The sequence below is a fragment of the Lipophrys pholis genome (assembly GCF_963383615.2).
Source record: "Lipophrys pholis genome assembly, chromosome: 16".
NCBI classification, from domain to species: Eukaryota; Metazoa; Chordata; class Actinopteri; order Blenniiformes; family Blenniidae; genus Lipophrys; species Lipophrys pholis.
This window is the reverse complement of record NC_137634.1, coordinates 18,038,953-18,060,305: the sequence shown is the minus strand read 5'-3', so window position 1 is coordinate 18,060,305 and position 21,353 is coordinate 18,038,953. Positions and strand designations below refer to the sequence as shown.

The window sequence follows — 21,353 nt, the reverse complement described above, 5'->3', positions numbered from 1 at the left end:
GGTTTTATCCAGTTCATCAGTTTATCACAAGGCAAACAGAGAGAGACAGACCTATGAGCAGCTAAGAGTTTGAAATCATTTGAAAGTTTTTGGACAGTGCTTAGGGGACAAGGGGACCTGGAGAAAACCAACGCATGCACATTGTACAGGAAGAACATGCAAACTGGAAGGACGGACTCAAACTATTGTTGCCGTGAGGAAACAACCACTACACTACTGCAAGGCTGTATCGACACCGAGGGAGAATAAATACCATAAAACTCAATAAGGCTTGCGATTGGACATCGGAGAGGCATTGGCGTGCTTTGTTCTCCCTGTGTAATTACTATTTCCACATTACTCTGAACGCTATAATAAAGCAGGAGGCTCAGCTGCTCTATAAAGAGACTTCCTCTCACTTGGGGCGCCAGGTCAAAGCAGCCTGTCCTCAAACTGCCTTCCAAAACTGCCCATCTGCAAGGTAGTGACGACACATCGGGTCTAGGTGGCGCTATTCTAAAGCTGACCATGACCTTTGACTTCATGGTGTTGACAAGAGGGGAAAAGTTAGGGATGAGAAGATCATAAGAGGTGAAACGAAGTGTCTATATTAAAAAAAAAAAAAAAAAAAAAAAAAAAAAAAACAATGCAAAAAGGGGAAGTAATCGGATCGTTGTGATGAAATAACTGTCATCTCATCACTTTGTGCCATTGTCCAAGCTCCATATTGTGACTGCGCACACAGTAAAGTGACTTTAATCCGCACATTTCCATCCATTAAAGCTTAGAATTGTGAAATCAATGAAGGGATCTCGGTAGAAAATGCCGAACAGAGGACACTTCGTTTTCCTCTTCCTTTTTCTCGATGCGTAAAAGCCAGGCAGGGAGGCAGACAGGCAGGCACAGGGAAGCCTGACAGTTGCAGCCAGTGAAACGTGCCTCTCCAGACGCACGGCTGCGATGTGGAGGTCAGTCGCTCGTCACTGCACAACATGCAGTTTCTCCTCCCAGCCTCTCTTGTTTTGGTTCCCCACCTTTGTCGCCTGGATTATCTTGTCGCATCAGTCACGTCTCGCTGTGTGATTCGCGATTTGTTTTTTGTTTTAAATTTATTTCATTTTATTATATATTTTTTTCGGGTGGCAGGTGTCCCGGTGCGTCGTCGTCCGGACACCGGACAAGTGCTGCTTTGAGCTGCACTGTTGCTCCTCTCGTCTCTGCAGCAAACCGGGGCTAGAGATGGTCTCATGTTCAGAGGTAAGCGTCCACCGCTTGGATGCAGGAGGTGTTTGTGTGTGTTTGTGTGTGGGGGTACTTTCTATTCAGCGCATGTTCTCCCATTTGATCAGATAAAGAGGCTCCGAGCACAACGTCCTCTGCGGGGAGCTCAGCACTGCAGCTCCCCACACTAGTTTTTGAATATTTCATTCAACCCAAGAGGGGTATTCAGATAATCTGCTGTGACCTTATCACGCAGTCTGGAAATGGCATTCGTTTATGGGTTTCCCCTAAAGGCTCGGATGGAGTCAGTTTACCTGTGTCACCTGACGCATCAGTTCACTCCGTCATGTAGACAAGCTGTCGATCACTTTTACAGGGCATCAATTTAGAGATACTTATCCCCAGAAATCAATGTATCTACTAGTTATTTCAATATGTTCTTGCACTGTTAAATAAGTTAGTTACTTTTTTTTTTTTGCTTGTCATCCTCATTTTTCATTATAGAAAATGTCCAGTGTTTTGTTTGTCTGTCATCCTGCAGAGGGCAGCCAGAGGGATTTCCACTTACAGCACATAACACCTTCAAACTATAAATCAAAAGCCTCCAATTGTGTGTCTTAATGGGAAAAGGGATCATACCATCCATCACAGCAGCGCAGTGCTCCTGTGGGCCATGTTTAAAAATGTAATAATTGATAAATGAAGGGAAGGGACCTGCTTGTGTGAGAAGTTTTCTTGTCACACTCCTCATTTAGTAGATTTTTAATCAAATCTACTATTGTCACTGGTGCTCTGCTACTTTTAATGGTCACTCATTACATTTTTTGGGAAGTTGTACTAAATAAAACAGATGTATTCAAGCGTCACATGATCTACCTCTCTGCTTTTTATTCCCTCCCTCCATCTCTCTGTCCCTCCTTCCCTCTGTCTGGTGGTTGGTGTCATATATTCCTACCTCTCCTCACAGGTTAGACTCTCGCTCAATAGAGGGTCACAGCCACAAGCACTTCACCCAACCTGCTCCCGGCTGGCAGGAGGCATCTGCCCGCCTTCCTTCATCTGAGCAGCAGCGAGGAGAGACAGAAAAGTGCTGTGGTGGTCCTGCCTGTGTGTGTATACATGTGTGTGCGTGTGTGTGCGTGTCAGCGCTTCAGTGCCTTTAGCGTTCCCCTGAGCGCCTGAGTGTGTGTGTGTGTGTGTGTGCGTGTGTGTGTGTGTGTGCAGTGATGTGTGGAGGTGTCAAGGTGGAGAGTTAAGACGGGACCAGTTCAAGTCAGCAGAAACAGACCATGAGCACGTGAGACTGTGTGCGTGGGTGTGTGTGTGTGTGTGTGTCTGTGTGTGTGTGTGTGTGTGCGTGTTTGGGGTTAGTTGTTGACCAGGCTATGAGTGCGTCTCAGAGGGAGAGCCGTCCGCTGCTGAGTTGAGTTGAGCAGAGCAGGGAGATCTGTACGAGGAGCAGCCATGGGGCTTGGACAGTCCAGCAAGGCTCCGGTGACCGACGATACAGATGAAGGTGAGTAATAAAACATTCATAAATGTGGCGTGTCTTTATTTACTTTCTCTCTTTGGGCAATAAATGTTGCAAAAATAGAAAGGGAAGTTACACAAAACCTGGACTGGCGTGCTGTGAGCAGACTGCTTGAAGAAATGCTAGACTATTCCTCTTATCTGAAGGTTTGGTTATAGACTGATGAAACGCTGACTGTCATCTATTTGATTAATTAATGACCACAACAATAAATGTAATTCTAGATAGGTGCAAATAATAGAATACAAACTTTGTCACAAAACTCAAATATTTTCTTTTTCTTTAGATATTTGTTTCACTTCATCATATTCCAGTGGATTTTACTTAAAATTTATTTTAAACTGATAAAGATCAAGGTATTGTCAAGGCTTCTACTTTGAATTAATCTTTTTTTTTTTTTTTTTTTTTTTTATCTTTTGTGTCTGCTGTAGATAATACATTGTGAATTTATTGATCTGAGTCAGGCTCTGAATTTTCTTCCAGTCTGGCTGAAATCCATCGCCTTCAAATAAGTCAGTGCCACACGAGCCAGTCATTTTCCCAGAAGTAAAATAAGTTGCCCAAATGTTTTTTGTTTTTTTTATCGTCTATCAAAGACAAAATTTGTTGTTGTTTTTCTTACAATTACAACTATTTCACAAGATTAACAAAGCTGTGTCTATTTAATACCAAAACTAAATCAAATAAGGTTTCTTTAATTTCCTTCCATAATTCAAAATCATCATTATTTAATGATTGACGCTTAATTATCTCGCAGACTTTTTGGAAAGATGTCAGTCAAAACAGATAATGTTTAGAGGCCTTATTTAAAATGGTGAAGATGTATTTCACTTGTGAGCTCACAAAACAGCGTGGGCGATTCTAGGTAGGGCAGGGGAATAATAAGCACAGGTCACTGGAAACAAAGTAAGAAGAACCCCCCCCCCCCCCCGAAAAAAAAAGAAAAAGAAAAGGATTCTCCATTTGAGGTGGCGGCAGACCAGATGGGTGCTCCTTTACTTTGTTGTTGCTGCTTGACACTGTAGCATGGCCATTATATGACTTTCCTGCTTTGTAGCCCCAAGATACCTGGAAAACACAGTAGATACGTAGAAACGGGGGGGAAGGGGAATAATGTGTAGCGATAAGTGTGGATAAACATGGAGAAGTCAAAGACGTGGCAAGAAATATCATACAAATGAGTTCAGATCGTGATTTTAACAATCTTAGAAAGCATGAAAAGCAAAAAACAAATAATGAAAAACTTTTGCTCAATTTAAATATTGCAATTGGGAAAATAACAGCCAGTGTGATACCTGTACAGAACATCGGCGATTCATTTCTTTAAGTAGCAATAAACATGCAAATTGAGTTTTCACTCCACGTTTCAGGAGCGACAGCTCACCGCCTCTTTATTATTAGTACGGTAAACATTTCTGAAGGTTGACGCTTTAAAAGAAAAGATTAGTAGCGGACATAAACACTTTGAATGGTAATCTTCACCCGTGGTCCAACCACCTTTGTCCTTGAGTCCAATATGTGCATAGGTGTTTTGTTTAGTAGTTTCTACGATACAGATTTAATATATCATACACATTTATTTTGGAAAAAAAAGATTCCCTAAGATGGATATTAATGTGACAGTAAATGTTACAATCTCATAAAGTTATTACTTTTACTTAAAGTATGATGATTATTCTATTGGCCTATTGCAGACAAAAGCGCTAATAATAGTCATTTCCTTTGTTGGTTTAAGTGCAGACACACGTGCATAGTTTACTGTTTACACTCAAGCGACCTTCATTGATTTACACAGTGGCGTGTGCGCGAAGGTGAACTCTGTCAAGACATGTTTATTTCCTCAGAGAATGAGGCGTGTGCACGTCAAGTGTCCCCCATGTGCCGCAAACTTTTGCCACTTAGTGCAGCCGGGAGTGTCTGGTTAATGGACGGGTTCTGTTTACCGCTTGCTATACCTTATTCCGTACCACATGGACCCAAGGGTTGTGTTTCAGTCGTCAGAGCAACAACGCAGAGCCTGATGTTCCCGCAGTGGTGGCCACTTGAGTGATTTACTGGCCTCCGTGTGGGAGAAATGAGAGAGTCAGACAGAGAAAATGAGCAGAGGCGAGAACTGCGAAATCGGATTGTCTTCACAAATAAATATAGGAGCTGTTTGTAGGAGAACACAATCGGTTTGTGCTTGATATGGATATATCTCTTAATAAAAAGCATTGCGATGTTGTTTTTCGAGCTCATGTTTCTGCTCGGCAGCCGTCAAGCTCTTGTATTTCTCTGCATATGTTGTCTGATAATGGTAATTCAAATTGCAATGAAGATGGGAAAAGTATGCCCACTGGAGAAAGCGACCCCATTTCGAAAATAAAAGCAAAACATCTGATTTTCCTTTAGAAATGAACATTCCTATTTTTTCAGTGACCCCTGTGGGCCAGTCGTGAACAGCCACATGAAGGCCCCCTCAGGCAGTACAGTGCCCAGGTCTGACCTAGAAACTTCTAGCACCATGCTGAGACTTTCTGACTCTCCTACTGTGATGTATTCAATCAATTTGTCTGCAATGGCAGATTTTGGTCATTTTAGTCAATTTTAGGTCAGGACTCATTTCAGGCCAGTCTATTTTTGTTTTTTTCCCCAACCATTCTTCTGTGCTGAGTTGCTTTTGCCGAGACAATGTCATGGTAATCTTTTGATTTTATAATTCTTTTGATATTTTCAGTTCCTGTAGTATGACAGGCAGAAAGCTGCCCCGCAGTATAACCGAAACCAGGTCTGACAGTGGGTTGGCTGGGTTTTGCTTCACGGGCTTCGTTTTGTCTCTCATAAACAAACTGATGTGCTGCATTCCCAGTGAGCTCTCATTTGCTTCCACCTGTCCTAAAAACATAAACCCAGAAAGACTGTAGCTTCTTTACGGCGGCTTTTGGAAAATATTAGTTTGACCCGGACCACATGGTGACATCTCACCACACATATTCCTGGTTTGAGTTCAGGTCTGGAGACGTTTCCGGGACGAGTTTTCATGTTCTCCCTGTGTGTGGGACCTCTGTCTTCCTCCCACACAGTCCATAGACATGCATTTGAGGTTAATTGGTGATTTTGAAGTTCATTTTGTGTGTGTGTGTGTGTGTAGTCTGCAGGGATTGACCCCGGCGCCCTGCTACCATAATTTAGGTAAAGCGGTATCGAAGATGGGTGAATTGCTTAAATGGAAATTCCGCTCAAGAAGCTGTAACGGGTGTAGATGACGTCATTTCCGTCATCTGCTCTGGTTTGAGAGTAAACATCATCACCCAGTCCAAAATGAATCACCGCTGCAACATTTTTTTTTTTTTAAACTCATTTCACCAACATGATTATTTCAATTTAAAACAATTAGCATGTGTCAGTCAAATGTAAATTGACTGGTGGGTGAGTTTCGTTCTCCATGTGATTTCCTCCGCTGATTTAAGCCATGGCAAGGCTTTCAATGTGCCAATTCCACTCATGTGTGGACTTCGATCATTACACGGTCTATCACTCAAGCGTCCATCAATTAATACATCATCTTAAACCATTGAGAGTGCTCCTGGTAAACAGATGAGTCTCCATCTTGGTTCCCACCCTCTCTATCCGTGTCTGCATCTTCCTCGTCCTACAATCGCAGAGCTCTCCCATCTCATCCAAAGCCGCAGCCGCCTTTCTCCCAAAACCCATCAGGAGAGAATATCCAAGTTTCTCAGCAGGAAAATGACCATGTTGTTCATCTCAAGTGTGTGTCTGCTAATGTGCTGAGTTTACATAGTGTCATATGTGTGTATATGTGCGAGTCCATTTTAAAGGAAGGACTCATATGGAGCCAATCAGAATTGGCTTGTGTAAACACTCCAGCACAGATAGTGTGAGAGGAGGAAGCGCCCATGATACGTGACTAACAGAGCATAACATTAACTGTCACATCCAATAGATCTAGTGACTGCAGGCTGAAAGTATGTGTGTGTGTGTGTGTGTGCGTGTGCGCATGTGTGTGTGTGTGTGCGCGCGCGCACGTCGTGCAACTGCAAAAGAGGCAGGTGATGTTTTGAATTAGTTATCAATGTGTGTCTTTTGGATGATGCGATTGTCTGTGTATGGTTGTGTATCTCTGAGGTGTGTGTGCATGTGTGTCGTCTGATGAGTGTGCAGAGTGGGCAGCAGCTGTTCCAGCGTTGGGGAAACAGCAGAGAGGGAAAACCTTCTGTCCCGGTTGTCATGACAGCAAGAAACAAACAGCCCCATCCGCTTACAATTGGCGATAAATGTTGCTGATAGATGGAGAGAGAGAGAGAGAGGGGGGGGGGGGGGACCGGCTCCGGTTAAGGTTCTGTCTCCGCAAGTGAGGAAGTGCTATGAGGGTTGTAGGAATATAAACATTTAGGAAAAACATGTTTGCGCTGAAGCTCCTTTCAGTTCACGGCCATCTGATGTCAATGGCGTACTGTTTATACCCCCGGAGTATCTGCTTTCGCTTCAGTAACGTACTGCTACAATAAGTTTAAGGGGAACCTCATAATTAACCTACTGTAACTTGATTGACATTCGATTTTTTCCCCATTTTATCCACATCCGTGGCCTAGTTTATTTTTCTCAAAGGAGACTTTCAACTTTTATGTAAAGTTGCACCTTTCGTTAGCAAATCATGTTCGTTTAATTCTCGTCTCCAAAAGCAAGCAAATGAAATCCACAACAATTTGTTAGTGGTGTAAGATATAAAAAAAGAAATATAGATCTTAAGCCCAATAATTGTACCGTGCTATATAGTATACACAATGTTTTAGCACAAAATGTCTGTTTCTGTTTGTAATAGTTTAACAAATGATTAATTATTTGCCTCTTTTTTTTCTCTCTACAGTAAATTTTGACCATTTCCAGATCTTAAGGGCAATAGGAAAAGGGAGCTTTGGAAAGGTAAGTCCGTGTTTGTGTTATCTTTTCAGACTCTCAGAAGGTATTGATATTGCAATAAATGTACAGTAAAAATACGCCTAATCTATCAAAGAGTCCCACATCTAAAAACAGGCGTTAGAATGATATTGCACAAGACTGAGCTATAATAACAGGAAGTAATATGTGTCTGACAGACAAACAAATGAACATACACCTTCCTGAATGTGGAATACTGAGCATGTCTACCAGAGTTTATACTAATTGATTACCATAATTTCCAGACTATAAGCCACTACTTTTTTCACATGTTTTGAACCCAGCAGCTTAAACAACGACACGTCTAATTTATGTATTTTTACAGGTTAACGAGCTTTATGATGCCAGTACATGGTTGATGCGTTCAGGTGCATCGCGTAACTCCGACCTTTCTTTTCTTTCTTTCGTGAAACTTGGTGGTTTAATTTGCTTGCGGGCAACCGACAACAAATCGGAGATGATGGCAATCATGTACCCCCTTGTTGTTTAGCCATATAGAGCGGAGTAAGTCAAATCAGCACTTACAGTACATGTAAGCACATATAGGGAGGCGTGTGCGCACTCACGTTGCACATGCCCACACAGCAGCATTACGGAGCCCAACAACAGATAAGCAGTCGAATCACAGGCCATGGCAAGCTGTTCAATGGGAGGAGTGATGTGATCAGGGTTTGGCTGATTAACTGTGCCGGCTGGTCCACAGATCACTCTCTTAGATAGCAGTAATCACTGGCTTATTGATGCTTGTGGCACAGACAAGCACAACTACAAATAAATATGGGGTATTACACCTCTGCACATCAAAAATATGCACACGTCTATTCACAGATGCGCTGTCAGATGGGAAATAACCGTCAATATACAATGATGAGTTTGATGTTTGCACTCAATAACTGCTATCTAAATTGCTCCAGGCACTACAATCCACTTTTTTTTTTCTTTGAATTTGTAATATACCGGTTGTGTTTTAAACTAGTTTCCCAGATTGTCTGCTGACATGCAAAAGAAATCCTAATTTAAAAAATAACCTAGTTGTTCACATCACTGAAATGCAGAATATACTGGTGTGAAAAGTTAAACATCTTAAGAGAGGATTAAATTCCTGATCACAGAGATTAAAGATAAATCCTTCCCATGCAAAGTTTCCTTCCAACCTTGCTAGAAGGACAACATTTCTGCTTATTGCAGCACGGCTATAAATACTCCATGTGTTGTGCGTCCATGCAATAAAGCTTTAGACAAACATGAGGACGAATGAAGACAAAGACATGGAAGAGCATCGTGGGCAATTTTATTTTTTTTTTTTTGTGGGTTAATCAGCAGATACAGAGAGCTGCTTCATGATAAGTGAAATGATGCTTCCCATAAATACTCCATACAGATATGGAGACACACCACTGTATTAAAACTATTTGTATTTGTCAAAACCTAAATAATGAATCCCCCATACTGCTATTGTATTAATATCCAGAGGGGATATTCATCAAATGTTATCCTAAAATCAATCTTACTGATTATGATAGATTCGCCATTACTTTATATAGAATATATGAGCTGCTTGAAGAAGTATAAATATATATTTTTTGCAGTGTGTGCAGTGATAATGTCCCTCTATGTGACGTTATCAGGTCTGCATTGTACAGAAGAAGGACACCAAGAAGATGTATGCCATGAAGTACATGAACAAGCTCAAATGTGTTGAGCGAAATGAAGTGAGGAACGTCCTGAAAGAGCTGCAGATCATGCAGAACCTTGAACATCCTTTCCTCGTCAACTTCTGGTAGGCTGTCATGCATGAATAAGTACTTGAAAGTGTGGTTGCATGTTGCTATTTCAGCCTATATATATTTCACTTTTATTCGACCTTTATTGGCCCAAATAACCGAAGCTGAGTGAGACCATGATCTCATTTCCAAGACGGACCTGCTATACATATAAACACAATTAGTTACAGTTGCAGTTTTTTGTGTTAATCCTATGCAATTTAGTTCACGTGAGGGCTTGTGCCCACTTTTTGGATGAAACTCAGAATTCCTTAACCCTTTCTTGGGCACCTACTCATTTATATTTCTGATGTATTAAAGTGTTAAACAAAAGGAAGTGAATCAGTTGGAAATTTGGCACCTGCCCCAAATTAGACAGAATTTACAATTTAGAGGTGAATAAAAATGGCAACAAAAAAAATTAAAAAGTATAAGAATATTCCACTTGATTTCTGTCTATGCTGTATTATTATGGGAAATATAAAGCATAAGTGAGGGGTGCATTGTTGGTGTTTTCACTGATTTTACAAAACAGGCAGTACCTTTCCTGTTATTTATCACAAGTATTTCATCAGGGTACCATACTATGGTTAGTTTGGTTCGAAATGTTTAAGATACCAAATACGGCCAGAGCTCTAAGTGACTTTAATGGATATTTCTCAATTCATTAAATATGTAAGCTAAAGAAATATGAATGCTTTCATCTTGCACAATTTGTCTTCACAAAGGTTTGTGGTTCATACAAAGAGCAATTTGCAGATTTGTTTTCGAGTAGTGCACTCGGTTTCAGACACTTAATTTTTTACGGTGATCGTATTTCCTCATTAAACCAGTCAATGCACACACAGAGAAAAAAAAAAGAGAAAAGAGCAGGACATCAACCACTTGACCCTAGCCTGCACACTGTCTGCCACTTCCGCCCAGAAATACATTTCTCTAGACTGTTTCCGTAAAAAAAAAGAGAGAAAGTTTGTGTCTGGTTCTAACTGTAGGAGCTGACAGCTGTCTGCGCAGACAGGGGGCGGAGTCACAAGACCATATCTGAGCCGGTGCACGGTGCGCCCCTGTTGAGCTTGCGCCCTTGGGCAGTTGCCCACTTCGTCCAGAGCAAAATCCGCCACTGCCTGGACATCCTTCTGGAAAGGTGTTGACCACTGAAGAACGCTCTCAGGCCTCTGTCCACGTCATCTCAGCCTTTTCATGCTGCTAAAAGGAAAACGTAGTCTGCTCACTGATTCAAGCGCAACTTTTATGGGCATGACTTTCCTCTCTTGGCAGCCTCCCATTTGCCTCACTGCGTTTAGTGTTGAGGAGAATCTTTCCCTCAACACAGTGCCAGCCCTTTCAAACTGTTAGTGCTAATGTCGAGATGAGTCATCACATGCGGTTAAGCAACTCGTTCATCATAATTTGAAAGCCAAAGTTTATTGAGCACCAGGAATCGTACTTTTGAGATGCCTGATGAGTGTGGCTTGTTAAGTTTCCGTCTGAAAGGGATCATTAATTCTTGATAAGCACTCCCGCTCTGCATGGTTTGAGAGGAAGCCACTCTGGTTTTCTGTCAAGAAGAGAGACAGCGAGAAGGGGAAGTTTGCCCAAAGAACAGCCGCCACAATCCCTCCTGGTTAGTGGATATGAAAGCGCCTTATTTATTCATCCTTCTTTTCATTTTAAGGGTCTCGAAGCTGTCTGAGGTTTCTCCCTCCAAAAACATACAAACAATCAGAACAATTAAACACAATTTTATTTGATTTGTCCCATCCAAACAAACGAAATAATTGTTTGTCCTTGGCGGGAATTAATGAGAAACGCTGAAGTTGCCCAAAAAGGGCACAGTGGCACAAAAGTGAGTGAAGGTGGAAGAGTGACCAGAGAAATAGAGAGGAGTGCATTATACAGACTCATCAGACAAACAATGCCAGCGCTTGCTTTCTTGCTTGATTGCATGCTGTGTTGGACAAAAAATAAAAGTTGGAAGTTAATGCTGTTGGCAGCGTAAACCCCCATGGGTGGCAGCGATTTCCTCCAGAGATGTGCTTCGGTCAGCGGTGTACCCAGTCGCCCACTCTCTCCCTATCTCTCTCTCTCTCTCCCTCTCTCCCTCTCTCTGACTGTGTTGAGTTGGCACAAGTTATGATTGTCCTGAGGTAAGCGCTCAAGGTCAGAAACAGAGCGAGATTACCTGCAAGCATACGAAGTGCAATGAGCCGCGGCTCCACATGCAGAAAACTCTCTGCCAGCCTGCTCTCTCTCTCTCTCTTCTTCTTCCTTTGTCCTCTTATCTTTCACCTCTTATTCATTTTCTCTCACCTTCCTCTTTTTTTCTCTCATCCCGCTCTCCTATTTCCCTTCTTCACCACCTGCTTCACTTCCTTTATTTTTTTTTTCCCCTTCTCTTGCTGTCACTGCACTTGCTACTCGGCTTGACCTCAGATGTCGTGCCTGCACACTGTGCACAACCGAACAACACACTTTGTGTAAAGGAGAGGAAAAAGGCCTTTGGACTTCGAAACAAGACTTTTTCCACTCCTTCAAAGCGTGATGGGCGATAGAAAGTAATAACTTTGAAGAAACTAAACTTTTGGTTGGACTAAAGTCAAATCACTGGTTTGCAGCCTGTTGTGTAAGGATTGCCCTCGTTGGCACTGCACTCTAAAGAGAGATTCCAGATAGCATGGGCCTTGAGTACTGCTTCCTCTTTTACTGTGGACTGCGCAGCTAATTGTGTTTGTAGATGAAGGAAATGTATGCACTGAGTAAACAGTGTGCAAGTATGCTCGATGTGAACTTCACAATGCTCAGAAGAAAAGACATGGAAAATGTTCATTGTCAAGTTTTTGACCTATTATCCTTTTTTAAAAAGTGTCTTGTAAGGCAAAGTCTTTTTTTTTTTTCTCCCTCTTAATGCTTCTTGTTTGCATCTGCATAATGTCTGTGTACTGGTGATATTCAACTGCACAAAAAAAAAAAACATATTCCCCCAAAATCATGTTAATTGTTATTGCAGATTGTTGCTGGAGGCTTTTGTGCCATTTTTGTTGAATACATTGTGATAACAGACTTTCTTTCACATTTATTTAAGTAATTTGGGGTTATTTAAAAAAAACCAATTGTGAGTTAAGGCAGAATTACTATTGCAACAACAGATCATCATTAGGGTAAAACTAACCTGTCTCACGACGGTGTAACCCGAGCTCACGTTCCCCGTTATTCACGAGTGATGGCAGGAGGGATCGTGAGATCGGCCACAGGTTCGGACAGGTGGCTGCAGTAACGCAGTCACTAAACTGGCCCGTTGTGGTGAAGAGGGAGCCGAGATTATGTCTCTGGCTTGGGCCGGGAGCGTCTTGGGGTCCCCCCAGAAGAGCTGGAGGAAGTTGCGGCGGACAGGAAGGCCTGTGCTTCTCTGCTCTCTATACTACAACCGCCCCCCCCCAAACCGACTAAGCAGGAAAGAAGATAGATGAATGGTGTTTCTTTTTTCATAATCTAATTAACTTGCTATGATAGAAGGCAAACTATATAATCCAAAGGCAGCTTCTATTTAGCTTGAACGTTTTCAGCATCATGTAGTCAACTTCAAAAGATGGGCTTCATTAAGTTTGGTCAAGGTTAAACAAAGCTTAATAAAATAGCTCCGGAGGCCGTTATTTCAAGTTTTTCGAGTTAGGGCAGTGAGGCCATCGTTTGTTAAAGTGTAAAAGTTGATGCTGATTGAGAATTTCTCACTGACTAAACTGTTTTGCTGTTTAAGTCCTCTAGTTTGCTGTTATATATTCAGCATATTGAAAGCCGTTCAATGGAGTGACTGTCTCATCATGTGACGTATTTAAATGACATTGCATATGTTAATCTGTTTAAAGTGGAAAGAGAAAGTTTTAATCCAGGTTTTGGTGAGATTGCAATAATTATTTTGATTCAGGAGAATGTGAGTTTATGTAGCGGCTGTCTAGAGTGAAAGGAATTACATAACTGCAATTTCAGCTTTAATGTGTTTTTTTTTTTTTTTTCCAAGCAGCTTGTGGACACAGTGGCAGTCTGGACTGTTTAAAGCTTACCTTCTTTCACGTCTATAGGACACTTCACTTTAAACCATCATCCCAAGTGTATACTCTGGGACATGTACTCCTATGATGGAACATACCATTGTAGCATCCTATTGTTGTGAGGTAATTGCAAAGCTGTGAAAGGAAAAGTGGAGGAACATTAACAAAAGTCTCAAACATTTTGAAGTAGATACTTCACTCGCTTCGGGGACTGTTTTCCTTTTTCTGAGTCTTTATGTAATCTTACTAATGCATTGCTCCTCTATGCAAAGCAAGACATCATTCAGTGTTATTCTCCATTCATGTGCATTTTTATTCTCGGAAGAAAACCAAAGAGTAATGTCATAACGACTCAACAACTAAGAGGCATGTTCCTACCCAAGAATCCTTTCTGGTTTTGGAAACGGGGCACGCTATATCATGCCGGCACAAAAGCCTCTTTGTGTAAGTCTACATTTTCAATGAATGAAGTTAGCTTGGAGAAGCTTCAGTACCGTGTGCTGAGAAAAATATGATGTCTGATTGTACTCTAGGTATATATATATATATAAATATATACATACATACAACAACACGTCAGCATGTCGAGTGTTTTGGCCTGTTGTCAAGGTGACCTGACGCACGGCAACGTCAAACCATCTAGAAAACCCGAATGTCAAGATCAAATCCAGTTACTCTCTAAATATGGTAGCAAAAATCATATCAAAAGCAGGAAGGCATCCCAAATTAAATGCAGAACTTATTTCAATCAAAATGTGGTTTTTTTTTGCTTTTGCTTTCATACTGAAGTTCAACAAAGGTATCTCTTCATTCACTCCAAGTGTGATTTGTCACGTGTTGGCATGAATTCCCGATGTGGATGTACTTTTTATTTCCAGAACATCCACGCATGTGTGTTCAGCTGGCATAAGACACAGACTGATGGGAGCTGTCACTCAAAGGGAGCTATTGAGAGACGCGGTAGGAGGGAGGTCGGAGGGCTGGCGGCATCGATCCAACCTGTCACGGTTGGAGCGGTTGGCCGGCTGTGTCCATTACAGCACGGTGCTGTGGTCAGATGGTCTGAGTGTGTACGTGTGGTTCGTATGCATGTCTAACTTTTAGAAGTGCTGCGCGTTGTTGTGTGGACCGACATGGTTTTCAATCAGACGCGTCTGTACGGACTTTCACTGATAATAGTTTTTGAAGGATTTGGTTTAGTTAGATTGATGGAAATTGTGATAAAATCATAAAAAAAAAATTGGGTTACTTTTAACATAATATACATTTTATTGTTAAGGATTTATTTTATTGCTGAGAGCTACATCTAGTGCTGTATAAGTGCAGCAGTGTTAGGTACTACTGTGCAGCTTTACATGTCACTATTGTTTACCTTTGACACAGGGGGGGGGGGAAATAAGTCTTTTTGTAACCACACAGTACCATTAGCCAGTGTGTGCCCCTGTGGATCCTGGAGACTTCCATTACTAGAGTGGCCCGGGGTGCTTCTGCCTCTAAAAGCACCGTGCAGTATGATCTCCCATCAGGCTGACCGCCTGGAGGCCACCAGGAGGTCACATTGAAATGCATGTGAAGTAAACGATGGACAGACAGCGGAGAAAAAAATGGCAGCATGAGACAAGCGACAGAGGGACGGCAACGAGAGGGCAAAACAAGCCGAAGGATACGACGGGAGGGAGAGAGAGAGAGAGAGAGAGAGCGAGAGAGAGAGCGAGAGAGCGAGAGAAAAAAGAAAAGACCAGGCTTGATGCCAGAGAAGCTAATGAAAAGTCTGCAGCATTTCAACATAATGCACAGGTGCTAATCTGCAGCCTGACTGCTGTTCTCTACTCTCTGCTCCAAATACTGGTCAGGACATCGACCACTAAAAAACGTTCTTAACCAGGCAGCCGGTGACTGACGGCTTTTCACGTGGTTGCATTTCTATGTGGTCAATCCATGGAAACTCCACATCTCAAAATCAACCTCAGCGACAGGAAGGTTTTCATCTTTTGAGAAAAAAAACTAAGGTATTAGGTAATGAAGGCCCGGTTTACACGAAAACATTTCAAGTGGGAACACATTGTTTTTGTGTTCCACGGACGTTTGTATGGAGAATATGCACTGGGAGTCATGACACTCTGGAGGCTGCCATTGTTGTTATTGTCGCTCTACTTGAGGATACGCTGAAGAAAAAAAGTAACGTTTCCCATGGAGACGGAGAGTGATTTCGAAAAGTTGCATTTTCAGTGGTTCTGAGCAACGTTTTAATTAGACACCCAAAACACAACGGAAGTTTTCCGTGTAAACGTGGAATAAAGCATGTGTTTGCTTCGGAGAGGGAGTTGTCAGGCTCCCTTCCAGTTATAAACATGTGCAGTTTCCCTATGGCTCTTTTAATACGCATTAGTTGTGCTGCCCTATTAATGGCAGCTTGGGTCATTTTTGCGGCCCCGCAGCTTACCTGTGGCCAACATCATAATCAGTGCCTTTTCTAATTCATTGTGACAGGAGCAGCAGCGGGTCGCTCCAGACTTCATTCATATTCAGTCACCATCCAAGCAGCACGGGGCCGTGGTCAGAGAGCGAGAGTGAGGAAGTGCGAGGGAGACTGCAGACTAGACTTCAGAATGAGTTGCACTGTTATTGTCATAAGAGACCCATTTGCTCTGTTAAGTAGGGTACAGATATTGCTGAAACGGCATAAAACATAAAGCTCAATTAGCAGCAGGCCAGTGGGTTGCAGAGATATCGTGTTGATTAGCAGCTATACTGAATATACAATAACATGATAGAGAAGAATTAAAAAAAAACGAGCCTTTTTTGTAATTATGTATTTTTAGTGGTTTAGTCCCTCAACAACCACGTGAGAAATTGAGGTAAGTCTGTTGCTCTTGTTTGCATTGAGGACACAACAACTTTCCTCAGTGAGCAATGATGGCTAACTCATTTTTCATGGACAGACCGCTGGGACAGAAAACATGAAAATCTCAGCCAAGCATGAGAGTTGGTTTTCTTCTTGATTAAACTGGTTTCACAGAGGACCTCACTGTGATATTGATTGACTTGATGGCCTTGCAGCCCTTCCTTAACAGCAACACATTGTCCTCAATAATACTTGTGGATATCAAATGTGCCGCCTTTTCACATCCATATATATATATATATATATATATATATATATATATATATATATATATATATATATATATATATATATATATATATATATAAACTGAAACACTCGCATTAACATCTAAGGGCAATCAAGACTGACCAGCTAACCTAAAAATAAAAATGCCTTTTGGACTGTGGCAGGAAACTGGAGAACCCAAGTAAAAAAAAAAAAGAAGAAATACACAGAAGTTACAAGCTTCTCACAGAAAGGCTGGAGTCAGTCTGGGATATTCTCACTGTGAGGGGCGAATACTGATCACTACAGCACTGTGTAACCTGAAACTTCTACAGCAATTCAACATAACAAGACAGTTAAGCTATATTTTAGTAATATCCAATAAAATAAGTTAGCTTAGAACAGCCTATAATATAAGCTGGTATACAAGTTTTCAGGTTTACCTTGTGACATTTCTGAGTTATTTATTTCAAAAAAAGTAACATTGCCAGACGTGGTATCAGTTTCCTCTCAGGTAAATCACAATAAGCACAAAAAAAAGGTAAAACACAAAATTCACCAGACTAGTATATTCTATACATTGCACATTATAGCAAATAAATAAATAAATACCTTTTTTTTTTCCTTGGCTCTTTTCCAAGAAAACAACAACAATTAATGTCTGCTTTGTGTTTTTTAAATGCTTGTGACAGCAGCCACGCGGATTCTTTTCCACCTCAACTGACTCTGCTGGGTCAGAGGTTCTTACAGTGTGTGTGTGTGTGTGTGTGTGTGTGTGTGTGTGTGTGTGTGTGTGTGTGTGTGTGTGTGTGTGTGTGTGTGTGTGTGTGTGTGTGTGTGTGTGTGTGTGTGTGTGTGTGTGTGTGTGTGTGTGTGTGTGTGTGTGTGTGTGTGTGTGTGTGTGATGGCGAGAGATGCTTAGGCAGCCTTGAAGGGTGGGAAAAGTGCATGAAACAGTCAAGTGGCAGGGGAGAGAAAAAGAGGTAACGACAGTTAATCAAAAGATTAATAGACACAGTCCCATGGAGTTTTTCTCGCAAATACAAACTGCTGTCTTCTTCACTCCTAAAACCACGAACAAAGCTTGTTTTTCTCGTCTCGGTTTACAGTTTGTGTAAACGTCTCTTTAGCAATGTTTTTTACGTTTGGCTCCTCGATATTTCACAAACATTAGAATTCAAACATCTTTCTTTATCTTGCACGGCTGGTTAATGTTTCATTGAACTATGTCAGCTTTTTAACTGTGTTCTTCTTTGATAACCATGAATAAGTTAAAGAAATACTTCAGGACATGTTATCAGAACTTCTTAAGTGAGATTTTATAATTTGTGGTTGAAAGGTCGTTTTTGGTATGTTTGAACATATAACCTAAGCAGGAGTACTGCGGCTCATTGGGAAGGAAATTGTAACTTCTAATAGTACTAATACTATACTAATACTTTAACTAATTTACAAAAATAATCTTGTGTTGGTGCACAAATATCATCCTGTATCAACGTGAAACATCATATTTTAAGAGAATGTGATGTCATTAGGTTTATGGTGAGCTCTTACTCTCTGTGCAAGACTCGATCTGTCACGTTCCAATTCATCAGTTTACAGTTTACCAACATTCTACTGAAGCTTATCAGACATTCTGGAGTCAAATCATTGTAAACTCCTCATTATACTACGTGTTGGTGCCCATTTAAGAAAACACTTGCAAATGTTGAACGTTTTCTCCAATTTGATTGCAGAGGTACAGCATGGAACACAGAATTATATAAATGTTATATTGAAAAAGAATTGAAAAAAAACTATGAAAACGTCAAATTTTTTTCTTTAACTAAAGCTTTTTTTCTGAAAAAGCTACTGACATTTTTATTCCTCTGACATACACCTAGAGGTAATACACAAATCTATATAAATGTATAGAAACACTAACAGGTTGCATGAAAACATCATCAACTTGCAAAACAAAAGGAATTCATCATAGAAAGAAATCCGTCAGACTATTACAACATTTGCTTTTTTTAATGTACTGGAATTTTTTAACAATACTTTGGTTTTGTTCACGACTGTACAACACAATCCTCCTGAGGACAGACACAGTCTCCACTTAGTACATCGCATTTACGTGACGCTTTATCTGATATTTGTGGAGATTGTGTCTATATAGTGTGTTTGACACAAATCAATACATCCAGAGTGTTAATCCTTCAGATCAAGAAAACTTCCATATATGTAATGTGTATAAAGCACGAACAGGTTTCTCATCATGTGACTGGAGGATAATCTTTGTTAACCTTTGTCATGTAAGTCTCTGTTCTATAAACAACAGGTTTGCATTGGCTTTCAATGCATTTCGATATAACACTGTCCTGACCGGGAACTTTACCTCCATAGTCATTAGCACATAGCTAACATTATGCTTAAACAAAGATTCACTTTCTACACACACCCACACACACACACACACACACACACACACGGCTGCATGCACACATTCACATGCGCACATAAATTTCAGCAATAGCTTTGGTGAAGCCTGACGGCTGCAGGTGTACTGAGTAATTACAGCTTGTCTCAGTGATTAATAATACTGCATTTGGTCCCTTCCATTCGGTCGTACTGTAGTTCTCACTCTAAGGTGGCTCCTGTGTTCATTCTTTAACCAAAAAATTATTACTACTTCATAAGCGTCTGCGTATGTTTAAAGTAACCTTTTCCAATTCAATATGTTCAGACCTCTTTTACTTCACATTTTTTGAGTAATCCAATATAACATTTATTGATGCATTGAAGTAGGATCAGAAAGGTATCTTTGTGCGTGTCTCTGTGTGACTTTGTCAAACTCTCGAGCATCTTCAGGACGGACGTATCACATATAGTCTTTCCAAACTGCGATGCCACCGGCAGTCGGTTGTTAAGTGGTCTCAGCATTATCTGAGCCTTCGCAGACAGTTTGGAGTCAGCTCAATCAATCCTCATCCATCCAGTGCAGAAAAGCACCACCTCCAGTTTATAAGGCCCGAAGGGAAGGGAGTTTACCAGCGTGGCAAAAAAAACCTCCCCTTGCATATTGAGTTTGACGGAAGACCGTGTTCCCAAGCTTGCTGCAGTAACTGCTGTTGACTAGTCAACACTGAACGCCATGAAGCGGCACAGTGGTTACGGCAGGTGGGTTGAGATTTGGACCCCTGTTGGGTTGGCCACAGTCTTCGTCCCTGTTTAGACGACAACGTTTTCAAGTGAAAACACAAACCTTTCATTGCATTTTGGCTGTCCGTTTACACGACAACGGCGCTTTGAGCCGCTGAAAATGCACATTTTTGAAAATGGTGGAAATTTTCAAAAACAGTCCAACTCCGTGTCCGTTGGAAACTGGGGAAAAAAACTAAACCTTTGGAAAATGCTATTTCGGAAACGCTGCTAGTGTGTATGCGCACCACGGCTGGAGTAAATTATTCTTCTGCACATGCGCAAGTAGATCAACAATAACAACAGTGGAGGCCTTCAGGGTGTCATGACTCCCAGTCCATATTCTCCCGGGACTTAGTAGTTTTATAGTTGAGAGTCTCCCATAATAATGATCCAACTTGGTCGTCTGTCCATACGAATGTCTGTGTCCTCTCCATTGTTACTGTTTGTAGCGTATTGCTCTCTGCACGTGTCTGTGGTTTCATTACAAAAACAAACAACAAAGTGGCTCATTACGTTGTTTTCAGCATTTCTGCCTTTTCTGTGTTTTCAAAACATTGCTGTGTAAACACAAAACTTTTCTTAAATCATGGATGGATTCATGAATGGATTGATGGATGGATGGGTGGGAATGAGGAGATTGGCGATCTAGTTTTAGAATGTTATTCAAGGTATGAACTTGCTGTTAGGGAATATGTTGCAGTCTTTGTGTAGAATAACGCTTAAATCAAGCAAGGAAATATTGGCAACAGTTTTAATATAATTTCTTTCATAATTGAGCTTTTTGTTGGAAGGAAACTGAACAGCTCATCATGCAGAAGTGGGGTGAAACAAAGTGCTGTCCTTGTTTCAGAGCCTTGCAACAGCAGCCCCTCATTGAGAACTGCGTAATGTGCTTATATAGGCCTGCTGTGTACGTCAGCATCTAATTGATGGATGAACAGATTGATGACCGCAAGTCGCATTATTACCTAGAATATTCATTAGACACAAAAAGAGGACAAAGACAAACGTGGGGGAGCAATGGTTAAGTGTGCAGTTCAAGCAACATAAAACAGCACAGCTAGAAAAACCAAAAGAAATAGTTTCGTCTATTGAACTTTATTGGAAAAACATATTCGCATACAGTTTGTTTAATTAAATGTAGACTTCTCCTCAGTACTGGAGCTGTAAATAAACATTTCACACACCGGATATTAGTGGGATTGATGCTAGAACAATGACACGCTGCACATCAGTTCATGCGGAATATGAAAAAAAATCCTGGATTATCTATTTGTTGCTCACTAATGGAATCACAGTAGAGATTACGTTTTTCATGTTGACTCTCTTCAATTGCTTTTTACTGTAGAAAAGAGAAAAACAGTAGCTAGTATCTGACTAATGACAATGTTTGTGCCCATTGAGTGTCTCACTTCTGTTTTATAACATTTCTAATAAAACATAGATGCTTTGCTGTCCATGTTTAATGATTTTTATATTTTTTGGGGGGTGAAATCTTGTCACCAGTGAATAATCATTTGGTATGACGGAAGCGATCTGACTTATAGCCAATATCAGTATTTTGCTCATTTTTATTTATT

At 41.0% G+C, this 21,353-nt stretch overlaps 1 protein-coding gene across 2 annotated transcripts in view; it reads left to right on the top strand.

The window, feature by feature from the left end:
* The first annotated feature begins 873 nt into the window (after positions 1-873).
* The window catches only part of stk32a (serine/threonine kinase 32A), a 61,119-nt gene continuing 40,639 nt past the window's right edge, over positions 874-21,353 (top strand). The window contains exons 1-5 of one of the 2 annotated variants that reach the window (XM_080482741.1): positions 874-947; positions 1,126-1,236; positions 2,168-2,716; positions 7,599-7,654; positions 9,298-9,449. In XM_080482741.1, coding sequence (XP_080338867.1) covers positions 2,665-2,716; positions 7,599-7,654; positions 9,298-9,449 — 260 coding nt within the window. In that variant the 5' untranslated portion in view covers positions 874-947; positions 1,126-1,236; positions 2,168-2,664. Of the gene's footprint in view, positions 1,237-2,167; positions 2,717-7,598; positions 7,655-9,297; positions 9,450-21,353 lie in introns of both variants that reach the window. The other variant, XM_080482740.1, reaches the window with a different exon arrangement.